The sequence below is a fragment of the Gobius niger genome (assembly GCF_951799975.1).
Source record: "Gobius niger genome assembly, chromosome: 21".
Lineage (NCBI taxonomy): Eukaryota > Metazoa > Chordata > Actinopteri > Gobiiformes > Gobiidae > Gobius > Gobius niger.
In genome coordinates this window covers 23,248,828-23,274,706 of record NC_136872.1, presented here as the reverse complement: position 1 = coordinate 23,274,706, position 25,879 = coordinate 23,248,828, and the positions used below count along the sequence as shown (strand labels likewise).

The 25,879-nt window shown below is 43.6% G+C and overlaps 2 protein-coding genes across 2 annotated transcripts; one reads left to right on the top strand and one right to left on the bottom strand.

Annotated features, from left to right (window-relative positions):
* Positions 1 to 449: 449 nt before the first annotated feature.
* Positions 450 to 10,380, top strand: LOC306980504 (zinc finger protein RFP; the record flags this gene model as incomplete). The annotated part of the gene is made up of 14 exons (XM_079579928.1): positions 450 to 590; positions 1,706 to 1,940; positions 2,050 to 2,324; positions 5,487 to 5,591; positions 5,717 to 5,812; positions 6,508 to 6,741; positions 7,176 to 7,323; positions 7,403 to 7,450; positions 7,540 to 7,566; positions 7,639 to 7,703; positions 8,118 to 8,228; positions 8,818 to 8,936; positions 9,023 to 9,119; positions 10,214 to 10,380. The coding sequence occupies 14 exons, from the start codon at positions 450 to 452 to the stop codon at positions 10,376 to 10,378; spliced, it is 1,866 nt and encodes a 621-aa protein (XP_079436054.1). The 3' UTR covers positions 10,379 to 10,380.
* A 2,063-nt stretch (positions 10,381 to 12,443) lies between these two features.
* LOC306980564 (N-acylneuraminate cytidylyltransferase-like) lies at positions 12,444 to 24,476 on the bottom strand (the record flags this gene model as incomplete). The annotated part of the gene is made up of 8 exons (XM_079579998.1): positions 24,311 to 24,476; positions 23,361 to 23,503; positions 22,739 to 22,894; positions 21,598 to 21,734; positions 20,589 to 20,683; positions 20,306 to 20,477; positions 20,059 to 20,224; positions 12,444 to 12,658 (listed from the first exon to the last, which is right to left on the bottom strand). The coding sequence occupies exons 1-8, from the start codon at positions 24,436 to 24,438 to the stop codon at positions 12,444 to 12,446; spliced, it is 1,212 nt and encodes a 403-aa protein (XP_079436124.1). The 5' UTR covers positions 24,439 to 24,476.
* Positions 24,477 to 25,879: the final 1,403 nt, after the last annotated feature.

The following is a 25,879-nucleotide window of genomic DNA, read 5'->3' as shown; positions in this document are numbered from 1 at the left end:
CCCTGGACTCTGTGGAGGAGGTGAGGGACGGGAGGGTGTTAGCCAACCTCACCTCCATCATGGACAACACCTCCCACCCACTGCACGGGACTGTAGAAGAGCTGTGCAGCTCTCTCAGTGGCAGACTGAGACACCCTCAGTGCAGGACGGAGCGCTACCGCAAAGCCTTCATCCCCACTGCTGTCAGACTGTACAATAAGACTGTGAAGTAACATGGGCAATAATCTGTGTATCAGCTGCACTTTATTATCTCTTCTTCTTGAACGCCGACTGTAACAAGTGAATTTCTCCTTTGTGAGATCAATAAAGGTTTCTCTTGTCTTATCTTACCTGATGTAGGGGGAGGATACTTAGTTTTAACATTTTTAAACTCCGTATAGTCCCTTTAAGGTTGAACATTGCATAGGAGGGTGGAAGGGCACCTGACACACTCTGCCCTCTGTTGCAGTATGTCTCTGGACGGCGGTTTCCTCTCGGACGATGAGTTCCTCTGCTCCATCTGCCTGGACTTGTTCACAAACCCGGCCTGCACCCCGTGTGGCCACACCTTCTGCCTGTGCTGCATCAGCAAGTACTGGGACGGCACCGCGGTGAGGCTCTCCTTACAACGCTCTGGACACTAGAAACATCAAACTTTAAAACAGAAAGGCTGTTGGACTGAACTGTCCCAAGTTCTCGCTCAGAATCAGCTGCAGAATTATTACGGCGTTTCCTTCTCGCTTAAAAAGTGGTACGAAAAACGAATCTGTGGGACAAGTCAAAACTGTTCACGGCTTGTCAGGAGGATGCAGTCCAGAACCATCACACGTTTGCACGTTGCCAATAGCAGAAAGAAGGCAGTGTAAGGGAAAAAACACAAAGCTACTGTTTTAAGACTGAAAAAAAATCAAGCCACCGGGAATCGATTATCTCTGACTGAAGTGTCCAGAAGTACAAGGTGTTCAGCGCTGAAAGACCCGGGCTGGGCGGAGTTACATTTATTGATACTGGTTTATGAAGAATCTTTCTTTGATACCTATACTAAACTATTGTTGTCTAGAATCATGAAACAGAACAATAATGTTAATTTATTTGAGCAGAAATGACCAAGTCACTTACTTTAATGCTGTGCCCGGATCAACAGCATCAAAAGATACGATTTTTGATGCTTTTGTTTTTTCGATTCCATTTGCACGTAAACCTTTCTTTCGATGCCACACTGGTATTGTTTAACGGTTCTCAGCCGTAGACTTCGCCAATGTGAGAAAAATGGAAACCTGACCATTATTAAACAAGACACAGAAGCTACAATGCTTAGCCTGGGCCTGGAATGACCTAAAGATGGACTTTTTAACGGCTTAATGGACTGATGACCGAAAAAAAGTTAGTTACTTAGCTGATTACTGGATTTTAAAAGTAGCTAAATTAGATTACAAGTTACTTTATTAGTTATAACAACAACATCAACAAAGCTGCCACAGATTCTTAAATCTGATTACTGGTCTGGATAAAGTAATGTATTAGATTACTCTTTAATGACAAAGTAGTCAGATTAGAGTAATGCGTTAGTGGCCTCACTGAGCGACTGATCAGAGGAACTGATGGATGGATCTGACCTGGGACTCTTCAATCCAACAGCCTTTCAGATTTACACAGTCTGGAGTTTGAAAGTGTAGTATTTCTTCTTAGTTTGATCATAGGTCTGTGGTCCTCTGGTTATGTTCAGGTGTACCAGTGCCCTCTGTGTAAGAAGACTTTTGCGAAGCGTCCCGAGCTGCAGATCAACCGCACGCTGAGGGAGATCACGGAGCACTTCAAATCCATGAGGGCGGAGCACATCGGCGGCAGGACCAAGGGGGCGCCGCACAAGCGAGGGAAGTCCCACCACCAGAACAACCTGCTGAACGAGCTGCAGCGCAAACTGTCCAAGCCCCATCACAGGCACCGCGGGAAGAGCCAAGGTGAGGAACCACTGGGGCTTTATGGAAGGTCTGAGCACGAGGATGAAAGGTCCAGGTGCTTCAGCAGGCTTCACACTTTACAACATCTCTTACTGATGTTCCCCCTCAGAGCGCGTGAAGCTGGCCTCGTCTGTCCCCGAGTCCCAGGGTCTGCGCCTCCACTCTGCGCCTCAGTCCAAAGGCTCCTCTCCCCCAGATGGGTCCCCTCCGGGCAGCTCCCCCTGCTCCTGGTCCCCCCTGAGCAGCTCGCCCCTGGACGACTCCCCCCCTCACACTCACAGATGCACCCACAGGTCCGCACTGAGATCAAGGCGCTTCACCGTGAGCGGAGCCGCCGACATCAAGAATGTGCCCCGCTGCCCCTCGCACGGCCGGGCCATCGTGGTGAGTGTGGGGTAAACAGGGCCATCGTGGTGAGTGTGGGGTAAACAGGGCCATCGTGGTGAGTGTGGGGTAAACGGGGACGTCTAGTGAGTGTGGGGTAGACAGGGACGTCGTAGTGAGTGTGGGGTAAATGGGGACGACTTGGTGAGTGTGGGGTAAACAGGGACGTCGTAGTGAGTGTGGGGTAAACGGGGACGTCTTAGTGAGTGTGGGGTGAACAGGGACATCGTGATAAGTGTGGGGTAAACAGGGACCTCGTGGTGAGTGTGGGGTAAACGGGGACGTCTTAGTGAGTGTGGGGTAAACAGGGACGTCTTAGTGAGTGTGGGGTAAACAGGGACGTCTTAGTGAGTGTGGGGTAAACGGGGACGTCTTAGTGAGTGTGGGGTAAACAGGGACGTCTTAGTGATTGTGGGGTAAACAGGGACGTCTTTGTGAGTGTGGGGTAAACGGGGACGTCTTAGTGAGTGTGGGGTAAACAGGGACGTCTTTGTGAGTGTGGGGTAAACGGGGACGACTTGGTGAGTGTGGGGTAAACAGGGACGTCTTAGTGAGTGTGGGGTAAACAGGGACGTCTAGTGAGTGTGGGGTAAACAGGGACGTCTTAGTGAGTGTGGGGTAAACAGGGACGTCTTAGTGAGTGTGGGGTAAACAGGGACGTCTTAGTGAGTGTGGGGTAAACAGGGACGTCTTAGTGAGTGTGGGGTAAACAGGGACGTCTAGTGAGTGTGGGGTAAACAGGGACGTCTTAGTGAGTGTGGGGTAAACAGGGACGTCTTAGTGAGTGTGGGGTAAACAGGGACGTCTAGTGAGTGTGGGGTAAACAGGGACGTCTTAGTGGGTGTGGGGTAAACAGGGACGTCGTAGTGAGTGTGGGGTAAACGGGGACGTCTTAGTGAGTGTGGGGTAAACGGGGACGTCTTAGTGAGTGTGGGGTAAACGGGGACGTCGTAGTGAGTGTGGGGTAGACAGGGACGTCTTAGTGAGCGTGGGGTAAACAGGGACGTCTTAGTGAGCGTGGGGTAAACGGGGACGTCGTAGTGAGTGTGTGGTAAACAGGGACGTCTTAGTGAGTGTGGGGTAAACAGGGACGTCTTAGTGAGCGTGGGGTAAACGGGGACGTCGTAGTGAGTGTGGGGTAAACGGGGACGTCGTAGTGAGTGTGTGGTAAACGGGGACGTCTTAGTGGGTGTGGGGTAAACAGGGACGTCTTAGTGAGTGTGGGGTAAACAGGGACGTCTTAGTGAGTGTGGGGTAAACGGGGACGTCTTAGTGAGTGTGGGGTAAACAGGGACGTCGTAGTGAGTGTGGGGTAAACGGGGACGTCGTAGTGAGTGTGGGGTAAACAGGGACGTCTTAGTGAGTGTGGGGTAAACGGGGACGTCGTAGTGAGTGTGGGGTAAACGGGGACGTCGTAGTGAGTGTGTGGTAAACGGGGACGTCTTAGTGGGTGTGGGGTAAACAGGGACGTCTTAGTGAGTGTGGGGTAAACAGGGACGTCTTAGTGAGTGTGGGGTAAACGGGGACGTCTTAGTGAGTGTGGGGTAAACAGGGACGTCGTAGTGAGTGTGGGGTAAACGGGGACGTCTTAGTGAGCGTGGGGTAAACGGGGACGTCTTAGTGAGTGTGTGGTAAACAGGGACGTCTTAGTGAGTGTGGGGTAAACGGGGACGTCTTAGTGAGTGTGGGGTAAACGGGGACGTCTTAGTGAGCGTGGGGTAAACGGGGACGTCGTAGTGAGTGTGGGGTAAACGGGGACGTCGTAGTGAGTGTGTGGTAAACAGGGACGTCTTAGTGAGTGTGGGGTAAACAGGGACGTCTTACTGAGTGTGGGGTAAACGGGGACGTCTTAGTGAGTGTGGGGTAAACGGGGACGTCTTAGTGAGTGTGGGGTAAACGGGGACGTCTTAGTGAGTGTGGGGTAAACGGGGACGTCTTAGTGAGTGTGGGGTAAACGGGGACGTCTTAGTGAGCGTGGGGTAAACGGGGACGTCGTAGTGAGTGTGGGGTAAACGGGGACGTCGTAGTGAGTGTGTGGTAAACAGGGACGTCTTAGTGAGTGTGGGGTAAACAGGGACGTCTTACTGAGTGTGGGGTAAACGGGGACGTCTTAGTGAGTGTGGGGTAAACGGGGACGTCTTAGTGAGTGTGGGGTAAACAGGGACGTCGTAGTGAGTGTGGGGTAGACAGGGACGTCGTAGTGAGTGTGGGGTAAACGGGGACGTCGTAGTGAGTGTGGGGTAAACGGGGACGTCGTAGTGAGTGTGTGGTAAACAGGGACGTCTTAGTGAGTGTGGGGTAAACAGGGACGTCTTACTGAGTGTGGGGTAAACGGGGACGTCTTAGTGAGTGTGGGGTAAACGGGGACGTCTTAGTGAGTGTGGGGTAAACGGGGACGTCTTAGTGAGTGTGGGGTAAACAGGGACGTCTTAGTGAGTGTGGGGTAAACAGGGACGTCTTAGTGAGTGTGGGGTAAACAGGGACGTCTTAGTGAGTGTGGGGTAAACAGGGACGTCTTAGTGAGTGTGGGGTGAACGGGGACATCGTGGTGAGTGTAGAGGTGGGCAATATACAGTATCATCTACAAGATAATATTGAAATTGCAGTTTAGAAGATATGCTAATTTACAATGTGGAGGGGGGGGGGGGGGGGGGGGGAGTGGGGAACAGGTTTTTTAGAAATGGGAAAAATGGGGGGGGGGGGGGTTGAGAAAAAAAGTGGGTGAAATGGGGAAAAAAGTGGGGGGGAAATTGTAAAAAATTAAATTAAATTAAATAGAATTATTATTTTTTTGAAAAAACTGCTTTGCCTCTTGTAGTCTGTTCAGGGCAACTATCTTTCGAGTAACAAAGCAATGTGCATTTTTTAAAGTAAAGTAAAAGGTCCTTAAAGGGCCGCACACGTGTCGACAGGAGCCCCGTGACGTCTACAGTAAAGACGGAGGAGAAAAGCCCGAGGCCCGGCATTCCAACCTTTTTCAAACAACATGACAGAGCTTTGATAAATGACCACTTACAACAGGGCTTGTGTATCCAGGAGTTCTTTGTTGTCGTTTTTCCAACTTGGCTTTTGTCCTTTTGTCCTTCCGTTTTTTCCCACTTCAGTTCACTTTCAGTCCCTGTCATTATTTGGTAGATTTACAGGAAACCCTTTTGCCCACAGCTGTACTGTCAGACGGACCAGATGTGCATTTGTTCAGAGTGTGAGGAGCAGGAGCATCCAGACCACGACGTCACCGGCATCGAGGCCCAGTGGAAGGAGACTAAGGTACTTCTACACAACTCACGTTCACATTCACACATTAGCCTATTGTACATGTTTTTCGTGGTAGGGGAAACCTGCGCTGGGAGGACCAGGACTTGAGTTTTGCTGAAACTGATCTTTTTCACCAGGTGCAGCTGATTTCTCTGGAGCAGGAGGTCGAGGAGATTATCAAAGAGCGCGTCGCGAAACTGGCCGAGATCCGCGAGTCCAGGTCCAAACTAGAGGTAAGGTTTAGTTCTAGTTTTCGCAGGGTTCACACTGACATGGGAGTGAACTGGAAATGTTGATTTTTTTAGGCAGCGCTGAGATAACGAGACAGTTTATTGCCTCAAAAAGAATTACATGTGAGCCTGCATCAGATAAATCTGCAGAATTTGAGGTTAGCGCCTGAGGGTTAGCGCCTGAGGGTTAGCACCTGAAGGTTAGCGCCTGAGGGTTAGCACGTGAGGGTTAGCGCCTGAGGGTTAGCACGTGTGAACTGTCACTGAGCCTCGGAACTGGTTCTTTGGATTCATTTCTTAAGCTCCTTTTTGAGAAATGAACCACATGTAGAAATTCCAACTCTTTGCGCTGACATGGAATAGAAACCTGATGCGCTGTTGTTAAGTCCAATGCACTAGTTACTAGTCAGGATGACAATGATTGAGAAAGCTTTCACAGTGTTCATAACAAGTTCTGATTTCTAGACGTGCACTGACTACACATTTAGTGATGTTTCAACTTAATACAAAGGCAAAATAAAATATAAGGACAGAGCACAGAAGATAACGAACCTGCTCTGAAGATGTACGACTGAGAGCCTACACAGACAAAACACAATATAGTTATTAAGTCAATTTAACAAAAATTGAACAGTGTCTACATTTAAATGTTTTCTCTATTCACCTCTGGCGAGTCTGATCCAGTTTTTGTCTCTCAGCTGTCGGTGCAGAGGCAGACGGCCGGCAGCCTGTCCTTGTTCTCCGCTCTGGTCTCCGCTGTGGAGCGCGCTCAGTCCGACCTCTTGGAGGCTCTGGAGATGAAGCACCGGGCGGTGGAGCTCCAGGCCGAGACCTCCTCCCGACAAATACAACTTGAGCTGGACCAGCTGCGGACCAGGAAGAGCCAAATCCAGGAGCTGAGCCGGAGCGACGACCACGTCCAAGCGCTCAAGGTACGACAGTGGCAGAGAAGTGAACCTGCCTCAGCGTGGAGATCAATATAAACCCACAGCATATCTAAACTCACTGAGCTTCTGTCTAACATTTATACATTTACACATACGCATTTATACATTTATACATTTATACGCAGCCTAAAGCAAAACACATGGAAACATAGAAACATACAGTTTTGGAGTCCAGTTTTGATTTTCCTGATTCACTTCCACATCAGACACCTTTTGATCAATAGTTTGTCGAAAGTCAGGATTTAAGAATAATTGACATGAACTTCAATAAATCTAACTCATTTTTGGATTGATCAAATTCAGTAAATTTTGATTTATGATCAAAATTTAAGAGTAATAGGCATGCAATATCCGCCCCTCCCTATTGTGCTGCTTTAATATTGTGAGTGTCTATGTTCTCTTTCCTCCCCTCTCCCCAGACGTTTCCCTTGCTGTCGACTCCGCCCCCGGCCTCAGATTGGACCCGCCCCTGTGTGACCCTTGACCTCGGGGTGGACCCGGTTTACAGGTCGCTGTCTCTTCAGCTGCAGAAGTTTCAGGACGAGCTCAAAGCCGCCGCCGAGCGAGGTGAGCAGAGTTTACACTAAATGTGAAGTCCCTTTATTCTCATGAAATAATTCACAGCATTTTTGCTCCGTCCTCGTAGGTTTCCCCGATTCCTTCCTGGACTCCAGTCCCACTCAGATGCAGCCACGTGAGTCCACCTTAAAAACAATTCCACCTTAAAACAACACAACAATTCCACTCCTAATGTTTTGAATCCGTTTTGTCGTCAATCTCTAGGGGAGAAAGGTGTGCAGGAGTACGCAGGTAAAGCTCTGAATAGAACATATACAGTTTAAAGGATTGTATTGAAATGATAAAAATGTGTTTTTCCAACAGTGGACATCACTCTGGACGCAAACACGGCTCACCCCCGACTCATTCTGTCTGAGGATCTGAAGAGTGTGAGTAAAATTGCTACGAATAAGAAATATTTTATAGAATTCTGAATGTATCTGCCACATTTATTCTCAAAAAATAGATTTCTTTGTAACATTGGTAAATGTAATTCATTGTTGAGTTCATGGCTGCACAATTGCCAAATATCACAAAACAATATAATTTTTTTTCAAAGCAATGTGTGATGTTTTTTTCCCTATTTTCGCCATAGTTTTGTCTTTATTTATTGAAGCACCAGGTAAAAGGGCCCCAAATTGGCTCAGGCCAGTCCTGCCTCTAATGCTTTTTAATGCCCCAGAAACCCTGATTTAATGTAACATAATGTGATGAAACGATTGAGTAAAATATCCCAATCATTTTGTTTCAAGACAATTCTCAAATATTGCAATCCTAAAGTGAAACCCTATATCTTTGTAAAGGTGTGGTACAGCGAGCGCATGCAGCTGCTGCCCGATAACCCCGAGCGCTTCGATCGAGTCGTGTGTGTCCTGGGACAGCAGGAGATCTGCTCCGGGCGACACTACTGGGAGGTAACGCTTCTTCATTCACAATTTGAGCTGTTACTACACGGTCTACTCTACACACATATTTATCAAAGGCAAAATCAGGTCCATACGGATGTTTTTTCACTGCAAATTGTCCAGTTGATTCCTTGAACCTTTCTTCCTTACACTTAGCCGTTAGCATGTAGCATGAAGCATGAAACGTTAGCTTCATGGCTAGCATTGTCTGTTATCGTCAATGAAGGTTCTTGAGTCGTCTTCTGTACTCTGTAGTTGAAGTGTTGAACGTTTTGCCTCTCATCTAAAAGGCTTTTTCAGCAACACTAAACTTTAAGCTCAGCCCGCAGACTAGATTTAGACCACAGGGAGGAGTTAGCTTGGCTCATTCCCTCTATTAACAGCTACTCTCACCTGTCTTTGTAGTTATGAGTCTGTAGTTCTAAGTCCTAATGACCTCACACTTGAGCTTCATTCTGATTGGTCCTAATCTCAGCTGGTCACTGCTAATTACCTGCCTATTGATCTGTCCTGGGCTGAGCTTCATTAGCATTAGCATTAGCATTAGCATTAGCATGACAGGTGAACAGGAACTCAAATTTCACTGCTGTTGTGTCAGGTGGAGGTGGGAGGAAAAACGGACTGGGATCTGGGCGTGGCCAAAGCCTCCATAAACAGAAAGGGCAAACTGGAAGTGACTCCCGCGAATGGATACTGGTTCCTCAGCCACAGAGACAAGTACTACAACTACTACTACTACAAAACACTACTACGAGAATACACGCATGCTCGCGAAGGGCTTTTCTAACCGTGGTCTTTCGCAGGAAGAACTACGCCTTCAGAACGCTGCCCTCCACTCACGTCGACCTGACACTGCACCCGCACAAGATCGGCATCTTTGTGGACTACGACAACGGACAGGTGCATTGTGGGGGATGTAGTTTCAGGGTGAAATTTAACCTCTCAACCTGCATTTTCTCCAGTTCTGCTTTACCCAAATCTAAAATCTTCTCGTATGGAACCTGTAGGCCAGTGCAACACTTCATTTGAAAGCTAGGACCTACAAAACAGATCTAAAGGGATCTTTTTCCTCGTCGTTGCCATCACTTTTTAAAGGACATTTATTTCACCTTTTTGTCGCACTTTTGTCAGTTTTTGTCACAGTTTTTGTCACAGTTTTTGTCACTTTTTCATCGCAATTTTGTTTGATTTTCATCATTTAAGTCTCATTTTTGTTGCTATTTAGATGCTTGTTTTTTAAGAACTTTTAAATGTAACAGTTGATACCAAGTTAAAGGAATATTTCAGAATTTTTGACATAGGACCTCATTTATCCAGAGTGTTGCCGATTTCTGGAGATATTTTTTTTGTATTTCAAGCAGTTCTTATATTTGAAGAGTTTCGTGGCGCTAGGCTAGTGCAAGGCTAGTGCATTTCTATGGTATCAGCTAGCCTGCATTAAAAACAGTGTGACCCGCTCCACAGAGCACCTGAGGCAAATCACTTATAACACCAGACTAACCATATAAATGTCTGTGTCCATAGAATCATGTTTGGAATATAACTGACCTTGACATGAATGATCGCATTTTGAGGGAGTATTTTCTAGCAGATCACTCCGCCGCTGTGTAGCTTATACAACCACGAAGCTGATGCTGCTCAAATCTTCTTTTAAATGCAAAGTGGTTAAAATTATTCTATGGACACAGACATTTATATGGTTAGTCTGGTGTTATAAGTGATTTGCCTCGGGTGCTCTGTGGAGCGGGTCACACTGTTTTTAATGCAGGCTAGCTGATACCATAGAAATGCACTAGCCTTGCACTAGCCTAGCGCCACGAAACTCTTCAAATATAAGAACTGCTTGAATGACAAAAAAAAAAAATATCTCCCGAAATCAGCAACACTCTGGATAACTAGGAAATGAGACCCTATGTCAAAAATCCTGAAACATCCCTTTAAGTTGTCCACTTTCCCATCTAAAATCATCCTAAACTTTATCTTTCCTTCCACAGGTTTCCTTCTACAACGTCGACGCCAAACTCCACATCTACACCTTCAACGACTGGTTTCACGACAGCGTCTTCCCATTTTTCAGCCCCTGCGTCAGCAAGAACGGCAAAAACGAGGCGCCGCTGATCATCACTCCCGTGTGTGTGGACGACTACGGAGATATCTAAGGATGGAGAGCAACCCCTGAGGTTCACTGGGACTTTAAATAAAGGTCAAAACAAAGATTCCTTCACCTGGATGAACCTAACTGTCCTGATCTGGGGCTGCAGCTGTCGCTCAGGTCTAGGTTCAGAATGAGATCAGCTGAGAACCTGAACATCCTGAAGGTCCAAGTCAGGATTCATGGGGCTCACGTGAGGAAAAAGTGACACAAAAGCCACAAAAGAGCAACAAAAAAGTGTCAAAAATGCAACAAAAAATGCATCAAAAAGATGATAACCCAACAAAAAAAAGCGATTGGGGAAAAAAGGTCAAAAACGTCAAAACAAAGATCTACACTGGATCCTTTTTTACTTTTTCGAAGCGGATTGAACCAATGCCACAATGACCAAAGACGCCACAACCAAATATTAGAGCGGGGGAACGACGGTGTAAATAAAAATCACACTTTTGTGGTTCTGAAGTAAAATACTAAATACTTGCTTGAGTGATTTTTGTAATGGCTTCACATGGGATTTGTGCAGTGATGGAAAAGTCAAATTTAAAGCTGTACTAAGTAACTCATGCCCCTAGAGGCCATAAGCACAACTGCAGGTGTCGTAGAAAGATGAGTTTTTTTTATACTTATAAACTGTCCGTGAGAGTAAATACCACACTGTCAGAAAAGGCGAAGGGAGAGAGGGATATTGTTCATCCAATTACACAATGGAGATATTTCAAACTTGGCTGTAAATACTGTTTAAAGTGGCGCTAACCCGCAGGTAGCTTTGCCTGTTAGCCTGTTAGCTTCTTCTTCGTGATTCCATTAGTGTGTATTGGTGACTCCGGTCCGGTGGCAGTCAAGTTGCAATTGTGGTTTTCTGGCCAGAGACACCAGGGGGAGATGAATCATCCCATTAACACTTGCATTACCCCCACAGGGACAACGGGAAGGATTTATTAAGGTAAACAAGTTACTTAGTGCTGCTTTAAGACTTGTGAGAATTCTTGCCGTCTTCATTTTTCCTCCACAAACTCCCAAACTAGACGCCAGTTACTTCTAATTTACTTTTTAGTGGTGTCTTGTTTTCAAAATAAAAGTAAGATACTCTCAAATCCAAACATTTTACTGTATATTTTACTGTATATGCTATGTACTGTAACTGTGACTTGGCTTTTCTACCTGCACATTCTCCTGTAACATGTGAATTGTATGATTTATTTCTGATGCTAAATATTATATTCATTTTGAAGCTTTGTGTATTGACTGATTAATGGAATAAACTTGTACCAAAACAAAGCAGTGGACACAGTTTAATGGGTTTTTCATGTCCATTTTATTACATTTCTTAATAACTTAGTACGTGGATGCTTCATTAAACCTTATGATTATTGCTTCACAGTTGTACGTTAGATTCTCGCAGAATAAAAACATTTTAATATGTCACGAAATTTGACATTTCAAGTAAGAAAATGTGCCTCTGACTACGGAATATGATTATGTACATACTCAGTCATTACAAGTATTTTCCTTCTAAATCTATTTTTTTTTACTCAGTATGGACGATGGAAAATAAACTTCAGAGTCCAGATCATAACATACAATTATTTTAAATGGTCCTTTCTGTTTTAAATATGCTGTCTGCTCTCAAAAGGAAAACTAAGCCATGGAGTTTGTCCAAAGCGTTTTAGTTTTATCGTCCTCATGCCCCGAGCTTTGCCGTCTCTATGGAGACTCAAGGGGAAAGGGGGCGGAGTTAAATGGAGCACTATTTCACGCTTGTACATTAAAGGCCCTATACTTGATTTTTTGATTGCACACAATGAAATGAAAAGGGAAGCCACTAAGTGAAAATATTAGTCCAGACTCAATAATAACTTTCCTAACATCTTTGTAGCATCAAAATTCTTTACAGGGACAAGTTTAGGCAGTCTATTTTCCCACCAGCAGATGGCGCCCTCAGTCTATACCCAGGACTCTTTGATTAAAACGTTGACTATGATATAAATAAGATATTAAAGTGTTTTAAAGGGGAAGTTTAGGGCGAGGAATGTGATCTTTGGGGTTTTCTCTCTGCAGTCGTGGTCTGGCTCTCAGGAGCTGGTGAGGTCGATCCGGTCCTGCTCCAGTTGAGACTTGGCCTTGCGTTTCTGCAGCAGGATGTGCTCCGCGAACTCCCTCATGGCGCCTTTGCCCCCGAGCGCGGTGCAGATGTACTTGGTGGCGTTTTTGGCCACCACGGGCGCGTCGGACGGCACTGCGCTCAGGCCTGCCATGTTCAGGCACAGCACGTCGATCTCGTCGTTTCCTGAAGAGAGGCGGTTATTTTGACCATTAAGGACAAAAGCTTATGTTTACAGTAAGTCCAGTATAGACGAGACCAACTGTGCTTTCGTCCACTGACATGAAATGGGTGTTGAATTTCTAATTAGTGTACAAAAAATATATTTTTATTTGTTTTATTGATTTAACCAATATGAAAATAAATATATATGAAGATATTTGCTTCAGATATTTCAGAATCAAGGCTTTTAAACTGGGTTTCAGGTGACATGACAGTGTTCTAAAAGCCCATAATATTATATAGAGTGTTTTTAGGACTTTTTGGTCTTGTACAGGGAGATCATGGACCCAGTGACTGATATTAATGATCATTTTTGTAATTCATACATTTAGATACGACTTGTGAAAGTGTAATGCAGTAAATAGGGAAAACTGGCTCCTCCCCCACTGGGTCCTGTGACATCATTACATTCTGGAGCCTGAAAACAAACAATAAAGGGACGGATACTATACTTATATATTATATTCTAAATTATGCATATCAATGAGGAAGTCGTGCTCTGCTGCTTTCGGTCCATGGAGGTCAGTAACAGCCAAGAATTCAGTCTTAAGTTTAACTCATAGGTTTTTCAGTGGGGACGGGTGCAGTAAAGCCTAATCCTCATTTCATGTAAATATCTTAGGTTGTAGACATTATTTTATTGAGTCAGCAGGTTGGAGCAGTGCTCGAGGGAAGGACTATGGCAACGACAGTGGGAGAAGATCCACAGAAAATAGGAAACGTAAGGAAACACTTCACTTCACTTCAGAAGCCCCTTTTGAGAGACCAACAGGCCCATTTAATCGTGAGGCCGTCCTTCTGTGGACCCACCACCTGCAGGAGGAGCCATAGGGGGCTGGTGCAATGTGATTTGGGCAGCTCCAACATCTGCCCCCACGACCCGGAAACGGAAAAGTGGAAGAAAATGGATGGATGGATGGAGGAAACACTTGAACAGATGCTGATCAAAGCCCTTACAAACGTGGGAGATATTTTTGCCCATCTCACACGTTGTAAGAGCTTTTATCAGCATTTTATCCTTGCCCTTGAAGAGCACCCGTCGCCTCTTTTTTTTTTTTTTTTTTTTTTTTTTTTTTTCAATTATGTTTTTATTGAGAGATATGAGACGGTACATTGCAAGTTTGCCAAGTAATGTATCTACATTCATATTTGTTTAGACATAATGGCGAATATGTTCATATAAACACATATATACATATACACATATACCTACACATACATACATATTGTTTCGTCTCCATCCCCTTTTTTTTTAAATAATAAAATAAAATAAAGTGAAAAAAATAAAAAAACAAAATTTAACCATTGAACACCCAGAGAGTAAACAGAAGCAGTAAATCATTATCCGGATTAGGATTAATTCAAGTAGTTATATATTATAAATGATGATCAGCACTCCTATCAACTAAAGGCAGACAGTAGTTTATATCATTTCAGGCATATATTGTTTAGCATATCTTTCCCACTTTTCCCAGTGTTTTACAAATAAATCCATCTTTAGGTTCACAATGAAAGTGATCTTTTCCATTTTGTAAATGCCCATAATTATATGAGCCCAGTCTTGGACATTTGGTTCTCTCTGTACTCTCCATTTTTTTGTAATAGCTTTTTTAGCTGCAGCCAAGAGAATATTCCAAAGATACCCATCTAGTGTTTGCATTTCTTCGGTCTTATAACCCAAAAACATTGTTTTGAAGTCAAGGGGAATGTGAGTGTGAAAAATATGCTTTATGGCATTATTAACATCAAACCAATATTTTTGTAGATTATGACAATCCCAGAATACATGGTAATGATGCGCTATCTGGCAACCACAGTTTCTCCAGCAGCCACTGCTTCCTTGAGAAAAGTGTGCACTTTGATGAGGTGTTATAAAGAAACGTGTTACACTTTTCCAACAGAATTCTTTCCAAATATGAGATTTTGTACTTCTCCACTGAGATGTGCATATGTATTCCCACTCCTCTCCTGTTATAATAATTCCTGCTTCCTTTTCCCATTTATCTGTTATATATCTTGTTGAGTGACTATTTAAGTTAGTAATACTCTTATATAGTTTTGATATTATTCCTCTTGTAAGTTGTGATTTGTATGCTTTGGTAAAAAGTTCAACTAGTGAGTTATAATGAGAAATATTTTGTTTAATATCTTGATTATAATAATTCCGTATTTGTAAATAGCGGTAAAAATCTTCTTTCTCCAGGTTAAATTTGTGTTGCAATGTGTCAAAGCTTTCTAACTGATTCTCTTTTACAATTTGGAAAAATACTTTTATACCCTTATTTACCCAAGTCTTAAATCTGGAGTCAGTGCTGTTGGGTATGAAGTTTTGATCATATGCCGGCCAACTCAGCATTTTAATATCCGTTTGCAAATGGTATGTTTTCAATAGCTCTTTCCAAACTGTAAATATCGAATCTAGCCATATATTCCCAAAGTTGTCAGTTGATTCAAGTTGTTTCGTATCTGCTAGTATGGCCTGTAAAGGGACATCCGAAACCATATTGCATTCTATATCCTTCCATTTAGAAGCGTATTCTGGATCACACCAATAAAGTAGTGTACGAACTTGGGCAGAAATGAAGTAATTTTTAAGACAAGGAAGTCCCCAGCCCCCTCTCTCTTTTGACAACTGCATTGTTTTATAACGGATACGAGGTTTCTGTCCTTGCCATATAAATCTGGAAATTGCTTTGTCCCATTCAGCAAACATGTGATTTGGGATGTAAACTGGAAGAGTTTGGAATAAGTAAAGAAATCTGGGTAACACGTTCATCTTTATGGTTTCAATCCTCGACGTTAAACTAAGATATGGGGTGAGATTCCACTTTTCAAGATCCTTTTTTACATTTGAATAAAGGTGGGTATAATTTTTTTCCAAAATTTTCGATAAGTCTTTATGGAGTGTTACGCCTAAATATTTCAGAGAGTCTGTATGCCATTTAAATGGATATTTCTTCTTAAAATGATTAGGGGGTTGCCAGTAAGACAGGGTTTCCGTTTTTCCAATGTTTAATTTGTAACCAGACATTGGGCCCATATTATCAAGGAACTGCATCAGTTCCGGTACTGATATTTCAGGTTTGGTCAAAAATAGAATTATATCATCTGCGTAACACGCAATTTTATGTTCCATTTTGTTGATCGTGATGCCACTGATCATTTTCGATTGTCTAATATATTGAGCCAACGGCTCCAAATACAGAGCAAAGAGCAGAGGGGACCAGGCACAGCCCTGCCTTACTCCTCTTTCCAGTGTCAGTGGGTCTGTTAGATATCCATTTATCCTTATTCTCGACGTTGGGTTGTCATAAAGAGCCTTGATGTTATTTATTACCAAATCGCTTATTTGAAATTTTTTCAACACCTTGAATAAATAAAACCAACTAACTGAATCGAATGCCTTTTCTGCATCTAAACTAATAATCATTGCTTTCTCATTGCATTTTTGTATATGATTCATTATATGTAGGGTTCGTCTGATGTTGTCCTGAGTTTGTCGTTTGTTTATAAATCCTGTTTGGTCATTATTTATGAGGTTTGGTAGGATATTTTCCATTCTTTTAGACATTATTGAGGTGTAAATGCGATAATCAACATTGAGGATTGAGATAGGCCTATATGACCCGCATTCAAGTCTATCCTTTCCTTCTTTAGGTATTAGTGATATGATAGCTTCTTTCCAGCTTGGAGGAATCTGGGTATTTTTTAGTGCCCAATTAAAAGTGGTTAAAAGTAGGGGGGTAAGCTCCTCTCTAAAAGCTTTATACCATTCTGAGTTGAAGCCATCACTTCCTGGTGACTTATTATTTTTTAGCCTCTTAATTGCGTTTTGTATTTCTATTATGGTTATTTCAGCACCTAGTTTGTTATTTTGCTCTTCAGTCATAACAGGAAGATTCAGTGTGTCAAGGAAAGAATTGATTTCACACTCTCGATCTCCAGCCATCCTAGAAAACATTTTTTTATAAAAAGATTCAAAGGTCGATTGTATTTTATCTTGTTTAATTTGGATTGTATTTGTTTGATTGTCTCGAATTTTGAAGACTGCTCTCTCCGCTTGTTGCTTTCTAAGTTTCCAGGCTAGTAATTTAGAAAATTTAGAGCCACTTTCATAATATCTTTGTTTAGTAAAGAGCATTCTCTTCGTTATATCTTGTGTAGTCAGATCATTGATTTCGTTTCTAATTCTTTTAATTTCTTGTAAAATTTGCATATCATTACTTCTTGAATGTCTATCTTCTAGCAATTTTAGATTGTCTTGCAACTCCTGTAGTTTTCTTTGCTTTTGCCTCTTCTTTGCAGAGGCTACTGCAATTATTCTACCCCGCAGGACCGCTTTGGCGGCATCCCAGAGGATAGGCGGGGAAGTTTCTCCATTATCATTTTCTTTGATATATCTCAAAATATCTTCTGACATTTTCTTTTTAAATTGAGTATCATTAAGAAGGCTAGCATTGAATTTCCATAGTGTATTTCTTTGTTTATTACCTAGATCTATTGTCATGTATACTGGTGCGTGGTCACTTAAATCTATTGTACTGATATCTACTTCAACAACTTTTGATCGATCTTTATTGAAGATGAAAAAATAATCTATCCTTGTGTATATTGAGTGAGGATTAGAGAAATGGGTGTACTGCCTAGCATTTGGATACATTTCCCTCCAGATATCTATTAGCCCTATATTCTTTATTTGTTTGCGGAATTTTATAGTTATTGCCTTATTATTATTACTTTTCTGATTTGAAACATCCAAGTTAGGCTGGAGATGGAGATTGAAATCTCCTCCACAGACGAGGGTTCCCTCAGAGTGGTTTACAATCAAGTCCACAATACTGGTATAAAACAAACCATCGCTTCTTGGTGGAGCGTAAACATTGAGTAACGTATACACATTTCCATTGATAGTGCCTTTGATCAGAATAAAACGTCCCTCTTTATCTTTGTGTTCATAACTTTGTTCAAAGATCACTTTGCTTGATATTAATATGGCCACGCCTCTTTTATGCTTACCTTTGTACGATGAATAATATACTTTAGTATAACCATATTTAGACAGCTTCTGGCTTTCTGAATCGTTTAAGTGTGTTTCTTGTAAGTAAACAAGGTCTACTTTTTCCCTCCTCATTTTTGTCAGTATCTTTGTACGTTTAATTGGGTTTAATATGCCATTAACGTTGAAGGATGCTATTTTTAACTTTTCAGAAGCCATTTACTTGTAACTGATGCAATAAAAAACATTATCTATGCTATAGTACTCTCTGGTCAAACATAACACATTAGAACAATAACAGTATAAGGTGAAAAACTGGTTACATTCCAACATTTTGGGTTCCATTGCAAAGGAATGTGAATAATCCTTTACCTGACCAATGTTTTGGCCAAAGTTTGGAGGGAAGTCCTTTTCAGATGGTAGTAAGAGTAGGGCCCTCCGTGACAACCTAGAGTAAATGTCCATATAGTCATTGTCCTTACCTTCCAGATTATTACTTAGGGTAAGGAAAACACGAAGAGTGAAACAGAACAAAAACAGGAAAAATGCTTTCACCGTTTATCTTCAATGTGGAAGTTCTCTTCTAAAAGCCTGGAGCTTGGAAATGACCGCAGCTTGTCTGCCCGACGATCCAGGGTGGTCGCTCTCTCTCCTCCCCGCAACATGCCAGGGCTCCGCGTCCAACAACTCCATCGGATCCCTTTGGGGAGGCACCATGCGCACCGCGAAGCCTCTGTCACGCATATCTTTCGTTGCATCGTGTGCCGTCTGGTAGATACGAGTCTCGTCCTCGTAGAAGACCCGGAGCTTGAATGGGTACGGGGTCTGAAACCGGATTTTCTTCTCCCTCAGAATCCGTTTCGCTTCGTTGTATTCCTTGCGACGGTTGAGAATGGCAGTCGGGTAATCGTGGTCAAAGTAGATCCTCTGAGTGTTCACGTAGATTTCCTTCTTTTCCCAGGCCTTTCTCAATATTTCTTCCTTTGTTCGGTATTGCAGGAACTGTGCCACAATTGACCTGGGTTTTTCGCCATTTGCTGGTTTCGGGGCTAGAGCTCGATGCGCCCTCTCAATGTGGAGTTCAAGGGACTCGGGGAGGTTTAACTTCTCTCTGAGAAACTTTTCCAGATAAACACTCACCGAACTGCCTTGCTCTTCGTTTTCCGGTACATTGAATATCCTTAGATTTCTCCTCCGCGCCCTGGCTTCCTGGTCAATAAGCTTTTGTTCATTTTGGGACTGCGTTTTTAGCATGCTTCTCATGATTAGCTCCATCCTCTCGAGCTTCGTTTCAGTCGCTCCAATACGGTCTTCGGCTTCTCCAATTCTTTGATTTGCATTGTTAATATCCTCTCTGATTACGTCCAGGTGTTGCTTGTTCTCGTGCCTGAAAGCTTGTATTTCTTGCAGAATCATTTCCAAATTGACTTTGGATTTGTCATTAGCTTTCGGTCTCCCGGCGCCATCTTTAGCATTAGCATAGCTGTCGTGGCTTTGTGTGTCGTCTTCGGTGTCCAACATTTCTGAAACATTTTTTCTGCTTTTCTCTCGTGTTTCCATCTTGTCCTGCCCTTTCAATCAGTACCAATTATTCGTAGATGGTTTAAATACCCGGCAGGTAATGTTTTTTAAATCTTTTCGGAGGAGCGCGTGTCCTAAGCTGCCATCAAGGTCGAGACCGGAACCGGAACCGTCGCCTCTTTTTTCTACGCATCTGACCCAGTGCAGCGCTCTTTTTTGCTACCCTTACACTTGAACAGGTTTGGGTTGGCGGTGGTAAGAGTGTTGGATCATGGTAGAGGATCAAGGAAGCAGACAGGTATTAGACCTAAAAAAGCCGCTGACAAGCATGCTAAAAATGCTAACCCCTCACCACAGCGCACACGACAGAGTTTTATAGAAGGAAACCACTGTTCAGATGTTTGAGGCGTCACTAAAGCAAATAATATTAGCATCAAAGTAACTGTTCTGCTTGATTACAAAAAGTTTGTTTTCTCAGATTTTTGGTCAGAAACTAGCATTTTCTACAGGCGATTATTAAAAACAAACATTTTTTTTTATGAAAGAAGAGAGTCTAATCTTTCTTTTGGAGTTGACATAGACCTAGAACTCAACTTTCTCTGACTGGAAAATGGCTGGCAGTCAATGAGTTCTGCACTTGGGCCAAACACTGTCACACAGATATATGACAGACTTTTAATAATAGTTTTTCCTCCGAGCGAGTTTCATCCAATCAGAAATCATTAAGCTCCACAAAACATTACCCGGATATGAAGTTTGAATGTAGGAATGTATTGTATAGAACAGAGTCTATTGTAATGAAAATAGATGAGTCCTGTTGGTTGATGCGTGGGTGTTCAGTACTAACCCATGAAGGCCACGTCCTTCCAGCTGAGCTTCCTTTCCTTCACCAGCGTCTCCAGTTCGTCCAGCGGCTGCTCCCCGACGCACAGCACCTCGCAGCCCAGACGCGCAGACACCTTCTGGGACAGAGCCTCCTCGAAGGGGTCCAGGCTGGAGGTCAGCAACATCACCTGGAGACAGGAGAGAGCGACGGGTCAGAGGGAGGACACAGGCTGAATACGACCCAGAGGCTGGTCCTGCCTTAGACCCACCTCGACCCCTTCCTTCTGCAGCTTCCGGATCGCGGCCGTGTCCCTGATGTTTATGGAGACCATCTCTTCACCGGAAGCGTTTAGGAAGATCCTGCCCTCGGTCAGACAGCCGGAGATGTTACAGAACATGAGCTTCACCACCTCCGGAGTGTCGCGCCCAAAGTAACCGTACCTAAAATAACCACCAAAGGTCTAGATGAGATCAGTTACAAGACATAAGGTAAAGGTTCATGTTTTTATCTTTGCACTTTCGTGACTTGGGGAAACAGATTTGGAAACAGACCTGAGAACCCTCTGCTCCGCCACAGGCCAGTCGATGTCCACGTCGATGTCCACGCTGTACTCCGGACGCATCTCGTAGTACGTCACTTTCCCGCCCTGAGCACATCCAGCTTTTTAGCTTTCGATACCGATATGGGGGTTTGAGTATCTGCCAATAGCCGATATTAACCAAAACCAAGAGACTTTCTTAAAAGTGTCTTTCTCAGAGTGAAAAAGTGAATGTTCCTCTTCTCTCCATTTTTAAGATCAATAAAGCTCTTTTCTGATTTTACAGATCAAACATCCAAAAGATTTGCGCAGTTGACTAAAAAATGTCTTCTAGAAAAACAAACTTGCACTCATGACCTGTAACGAACTTGTTTAAATTAAATGTATGTTTTTAATGATGTCAAAACGTATAAATCCATGGTCAAGTATTCATCTACATTTAAAATCAGTTTTTGTAACATCAACCTGCCCAGGGACGACAGGTGGAAATTAGCACTTTTGCTATAACCTGGTACAATGCATCTTTCCTTTTGGTCAATGTTAAATTGTGCACTGTCCCTGTCTAAATAAAAAAAACACACCATACCATTATATGAATAAACTAATAGAAAAACATTTAACAACGATCACTGGATCACTATTACGCTAAATATCCTTGGATTTGTTAACGTTAGCATGCTCCTGCTAGCTTTCACAGCATTTTGTGCAGCGATCAAAAATACATTTGCAGAACTTAAAACTAACTCAACGATTGAATTCTCCAGGTTCTGCCCTTTAAAATGAGATACAGCACGTCCATATTCACTTAGATTTAGTTAGTGAAAGTTATGTTTTTAAAGCAAAGAGCCAAAACTGGTATCGGTTCAGGATCGGATATTTGTAGCCGATAACCGCAGTGTTGGCCGTTACGTGCGTTCCACCCAATGTTTTCGTATTTTTCCAGTATCTGCTCCGATGTCCGATACCAGTATTGGATCGGTGCATCGTGAGCTCTGAGGAGGAACCTGAGCGAGCGGCGGTACCTGGATCAGCCCCTGCTCCTCGATGAGCTTTCGGTGAGAGATGTAGAAGGATCCGTTTTCGCACAGCTCTCCGTCCCAGTCCTGACGCCGCGGTCGGTGATACGGGTCCAAGTTCAAAGGGCGGGTCAACTCCCCCACTGCAGAGGAGGACACAGGAGGACACAGGAGGACACGGGAGGACACAGGAGGACAGAGGAGGACACAGGTGGAAACAGGAGGACACAGGAGGACAGAGGACGCAGGAGGACAGAGGAGGACAGAGGAGGACAGAGGACGCAGGAGGACACAGGAGGACACAGGAGGACAGAGGAGGACACGGGAGGACAGAGGAGGACAGAGGAGGACAGAGGAGGACACGGGAGGACAGAGGACGCAGGAGGACACAGGAGGACACAGGAGGACGGAGGAGGACACGGGAGGACAGAGGACGCAGGAGGACAGAGGAGGACAGAGGATGCAGGAGGACAGAGGAGGACAGAGGAGGACACGGGAGGACAGAGGACGCAGGAGGACAGAGGAGGACAGAGGAGGACAGAGGACGCAGGAGGACACAGGAGGACACAGGAGGACAGAGGACACAGGAGGACAGAGGAGGACAGAGGATGCAGGAGGACAGAGGAGGACAGAGGAGGACACGGGAGGACAGAGGACGCAGGAGGACACAGGAGGACACAGGAGGACAGAGGACACAGGAGGACACAGGAGGGATTAGGTCTAAATTAATGCCTTTAAATACTGTATCTTTAAGGTGAAACGCTGCAGGTGAATGAGGTGAAACTTTCCCTGTAGATTTTCGAGGAAAAGCCGGGGGTTTCTTACAAACGTATTCAAAATAGGTAAATTAAAAGCGAAGTCTGCAGGGGCGGTAATGTGGGCTGAACTGAGGAAGAGAACATGGGAGGGGCCTCGTCCCCTCCAGCAGAACAGCAGGAAAATGGCTGATGATAAGGGATTCAAATTACGCAAAACAACATGAATCAATCTGAGCAACACAGGAGGTAAGTTTTTCAGGTGGGAATCACACACTAGCTTGATACAAAAGCGCTCTATAAATAAAGTTTGATTTGATTTGAAAGCTCATAAAAAGTGATTTTTACATAACACCCCCGACATGAAAAGAGCCTCCAGAGTGAATACGTACATTCCTTCTTCACCTCCTGCCAGCGGAAGTGATGCTGCCGCACCACGGCGAACACAGAGTCGTAGCCCTGCTCTGTCATCAACTGCAGCGCCTCCTTCAGGTGGAACGGGTGCAGGCAGGGGGAGGTGGCCTGGATGTGGCAGACGATGTCCACCTCTGGGAAAAAGACAACCATTACAAAGGCTTCGTAAACGTTGTGACTGGAGGTCGAGAAACATTGCAATGAAAACTGGTTGGCTGGTTTGACTTCAGTTACATAGTTTTACTGAACCTAAGTGAATATGGACATGCTGCATGTCACTTTAAAGCAGTATGCTAATGAAAGCTAAACTAAATAAAAAATAAAAAAATGGGCCTTGCCCGCTCCACTTGGATTCTTTGTAGATAAAGATTTCAGCCTGAGCCTGGGTTGGACATGTGCAGAAGCAGGACAGAGAATATCTAGCTGTAGGTTTACACAGATTTGCATGTTTTGGGGGTCATTTACTGAGCCAGGGCCTTTGCCGTTTTTTTAGAAAACAAAATATCAACTGCACTTGCTTTTTGCTCCACTTAAGCCCACACTACCGTGTTTGTATGTGTTAAAATACTTAGTAAATGACTCCCTTAGACGTTTTCACACCTGGGTTGAAGCGGACGAACTCCTGAATGGTGTCCAGGGACGTGGAGGAGTCTTTGGACACTTCCGCAGACCGACGGTGGACCTGAACGCCCCACGAGAGAGCCACTTTTTCGATGTCGTCGTGGTCCGTCGACACCCACACACTGGGAAGAAACACAACTCTTGTTTGACGTTGGTCTAAGGTGGTTCAGGTCTTTGACTTGACATCCAACTAAAAGCAGAAATATGTCTGGTGTCATTTTATTGTCACAGGCCCCATCCTTTATTGGTCAGGGACTTCATTTTTAGAAGGTTCAATGATACGTCTCATTCATTTGTTTCTATTCTCCTCATCCGGAGCAGTTTTCCTCTTTCTAAATGATCTCAGCTGTTAAACAGCTCAATCCTGATGATTTGGTTCATATTTGTGAATGAGAATGAATGAGCTCAGTCAGTGTGTTGAGCTTTTTTCAGGCTAACACTGCGTGATACAGTGTGACACAATTTGTAAAAGTGTGTGATACACACTGGGGTATCATCTACCCATCACTAGCTGCATTGCTGTGTGGTGTCGAGTTACGCGACGTCACTTCACAACAGACTATTACTTAACGACGACGCAGATACAGCTGAGACCCGGGGCCGACGGGAGGCCCTGAGAACACGGCCAAGATCTCAGAACGTCCAGTCCTTAAAAGAACAAACTTAGGAATGTTTCATGTCGCTTTTTAGTTTCAATTCCCTGCCCATCGCCAACACAAAAAGATAGAATATTATTAACTTAAGACTGAGCCAAGTCAACAATCTCAGAGATTTAACCGGTTTTGGCAAAACAATCCTGCAAGCAATGAGCCAATGCATTCACTAATATTAAAAGGAGAAGCTTCACTCATTCCTACTGAAAGTAGGCACTTTCACATTGTCAGCAGCATGATTCAGTTTTAGTTATTTTTGTAATGTGCATGACATACCTGTCAAAGAGCTCTGAGTCGATGGCAGCCCGCAGCACCCAGCCGATCAGGGGGATCCCGGCCAGGGTCTTGATGTTCTTCAGCGGGATGCCCTTACTGCCGCCCCGGGCTAGAATCAGGGCCGTCATGTTCCGCTTGTTGCCGGTCTGGGGAGTCTTGTTCTCGGCCACAGCTGAACTCTCCTCCCCGTTGCTCTGGTGCTCCTCCGCGGCTTGCTTTCTGGACGACATGGCTCTTAGTTCTGCGACTGAACCTGCAGAGACGGTTAATTTCATCCCCTCTGATTCTCCAGAGGCGGAGCGTTTTTTTTTTTTAAATAACCGGTTTAGTTGAGCTTTAGGGTATCTTTGAGAGGACACGCCTCACCGTAACAACAGAACAAGCAAAAACATATCTTTGACTGAAATAGGTGAGTGACGTCATGCCCAGATGCATTTCAAAGTTTGTTTCTTGCAACATTACCAGAAGAAACATTATCTTTAACTCACTTGAAAAACATGTTCTTATGTAATAATGCTTTGTGTCAGATGCACTCAGCCTTTCACTCCGAGCAAACCTTTCTAAGTTGATTTCCAATCAAATCGATTAAAATCGTAATCGTAACTGAGCTCTTCTTTAATGTCCCAGTGTAAAGGAGGCCATGGGGGTGTTGTAAATGAACGGTATGTGGCCGAGACAGAGGAGTTAGAATCAGTTACTGTCTTATTGCACTGTTAAAGTAATGACAGGTTTGTGCCATTGTAAAGATCAAAACTCGTTACAGCCAATTCTGAAAATGTGAACAAAATATTCAGAATCTCTAATTGCAGCACTTGAGATTTGCAAATTGTATGCAATTGTATTCCAATTAATAATTATTTACAAAAAAAAAAAAAAAAGAAAGAATATAGCATAAGTAACGTCAGGTATCAAGGGAACATGTAAGGATGTTTATGTTTATTTATTCGGATCCCCATTAGCCACAGCAGAAGCTACTATCCTTCTTGGGGAATAAAACCTGTGACTCACAAGATTCATTTGACCCCATGTTATCTTTTAGTTTTGCAGGGTAAAGGACCCATGAACTAGTTTGGAGGAGAAAAGATTTAAATGGTGTTTAAAGCCTTAAAATCAGACTGAAATGGAAGAATTCTTGAGGTTTTCATTTTTCCCACTCAAACCAGCGCTTCATTTGATCCCCCGTTTGGGGGAACGCATTCCCCCAATTAAATTTTTTTCAGGGTAAAGGATCCGGGAAATATTTAGGAGGATCTGGCAAAATATTTATCTGATATAATGGTGTCTAATGAGTGTGTGTTTTGGCACACACTCATTAGACACCAATCCATCACATCAGACCAAAAGTGTTCCTGAAAATACTAATTTACAAGTTAAGCACTGTGTAACAAAAATAACCAAACAAAGGTTATTTACAATATGTACAAAGGTTAACCAAAACAAAGTTACTGAAACTAAGTAAACAAAAGTAAACGAGACGAAGAAACTTAGGTCTAATAAATACAAAACAAAGTCTTAAACGGTGCGAAGGAACAAATACACAAAATGAAATACTGGCCTCAAACACCAGCA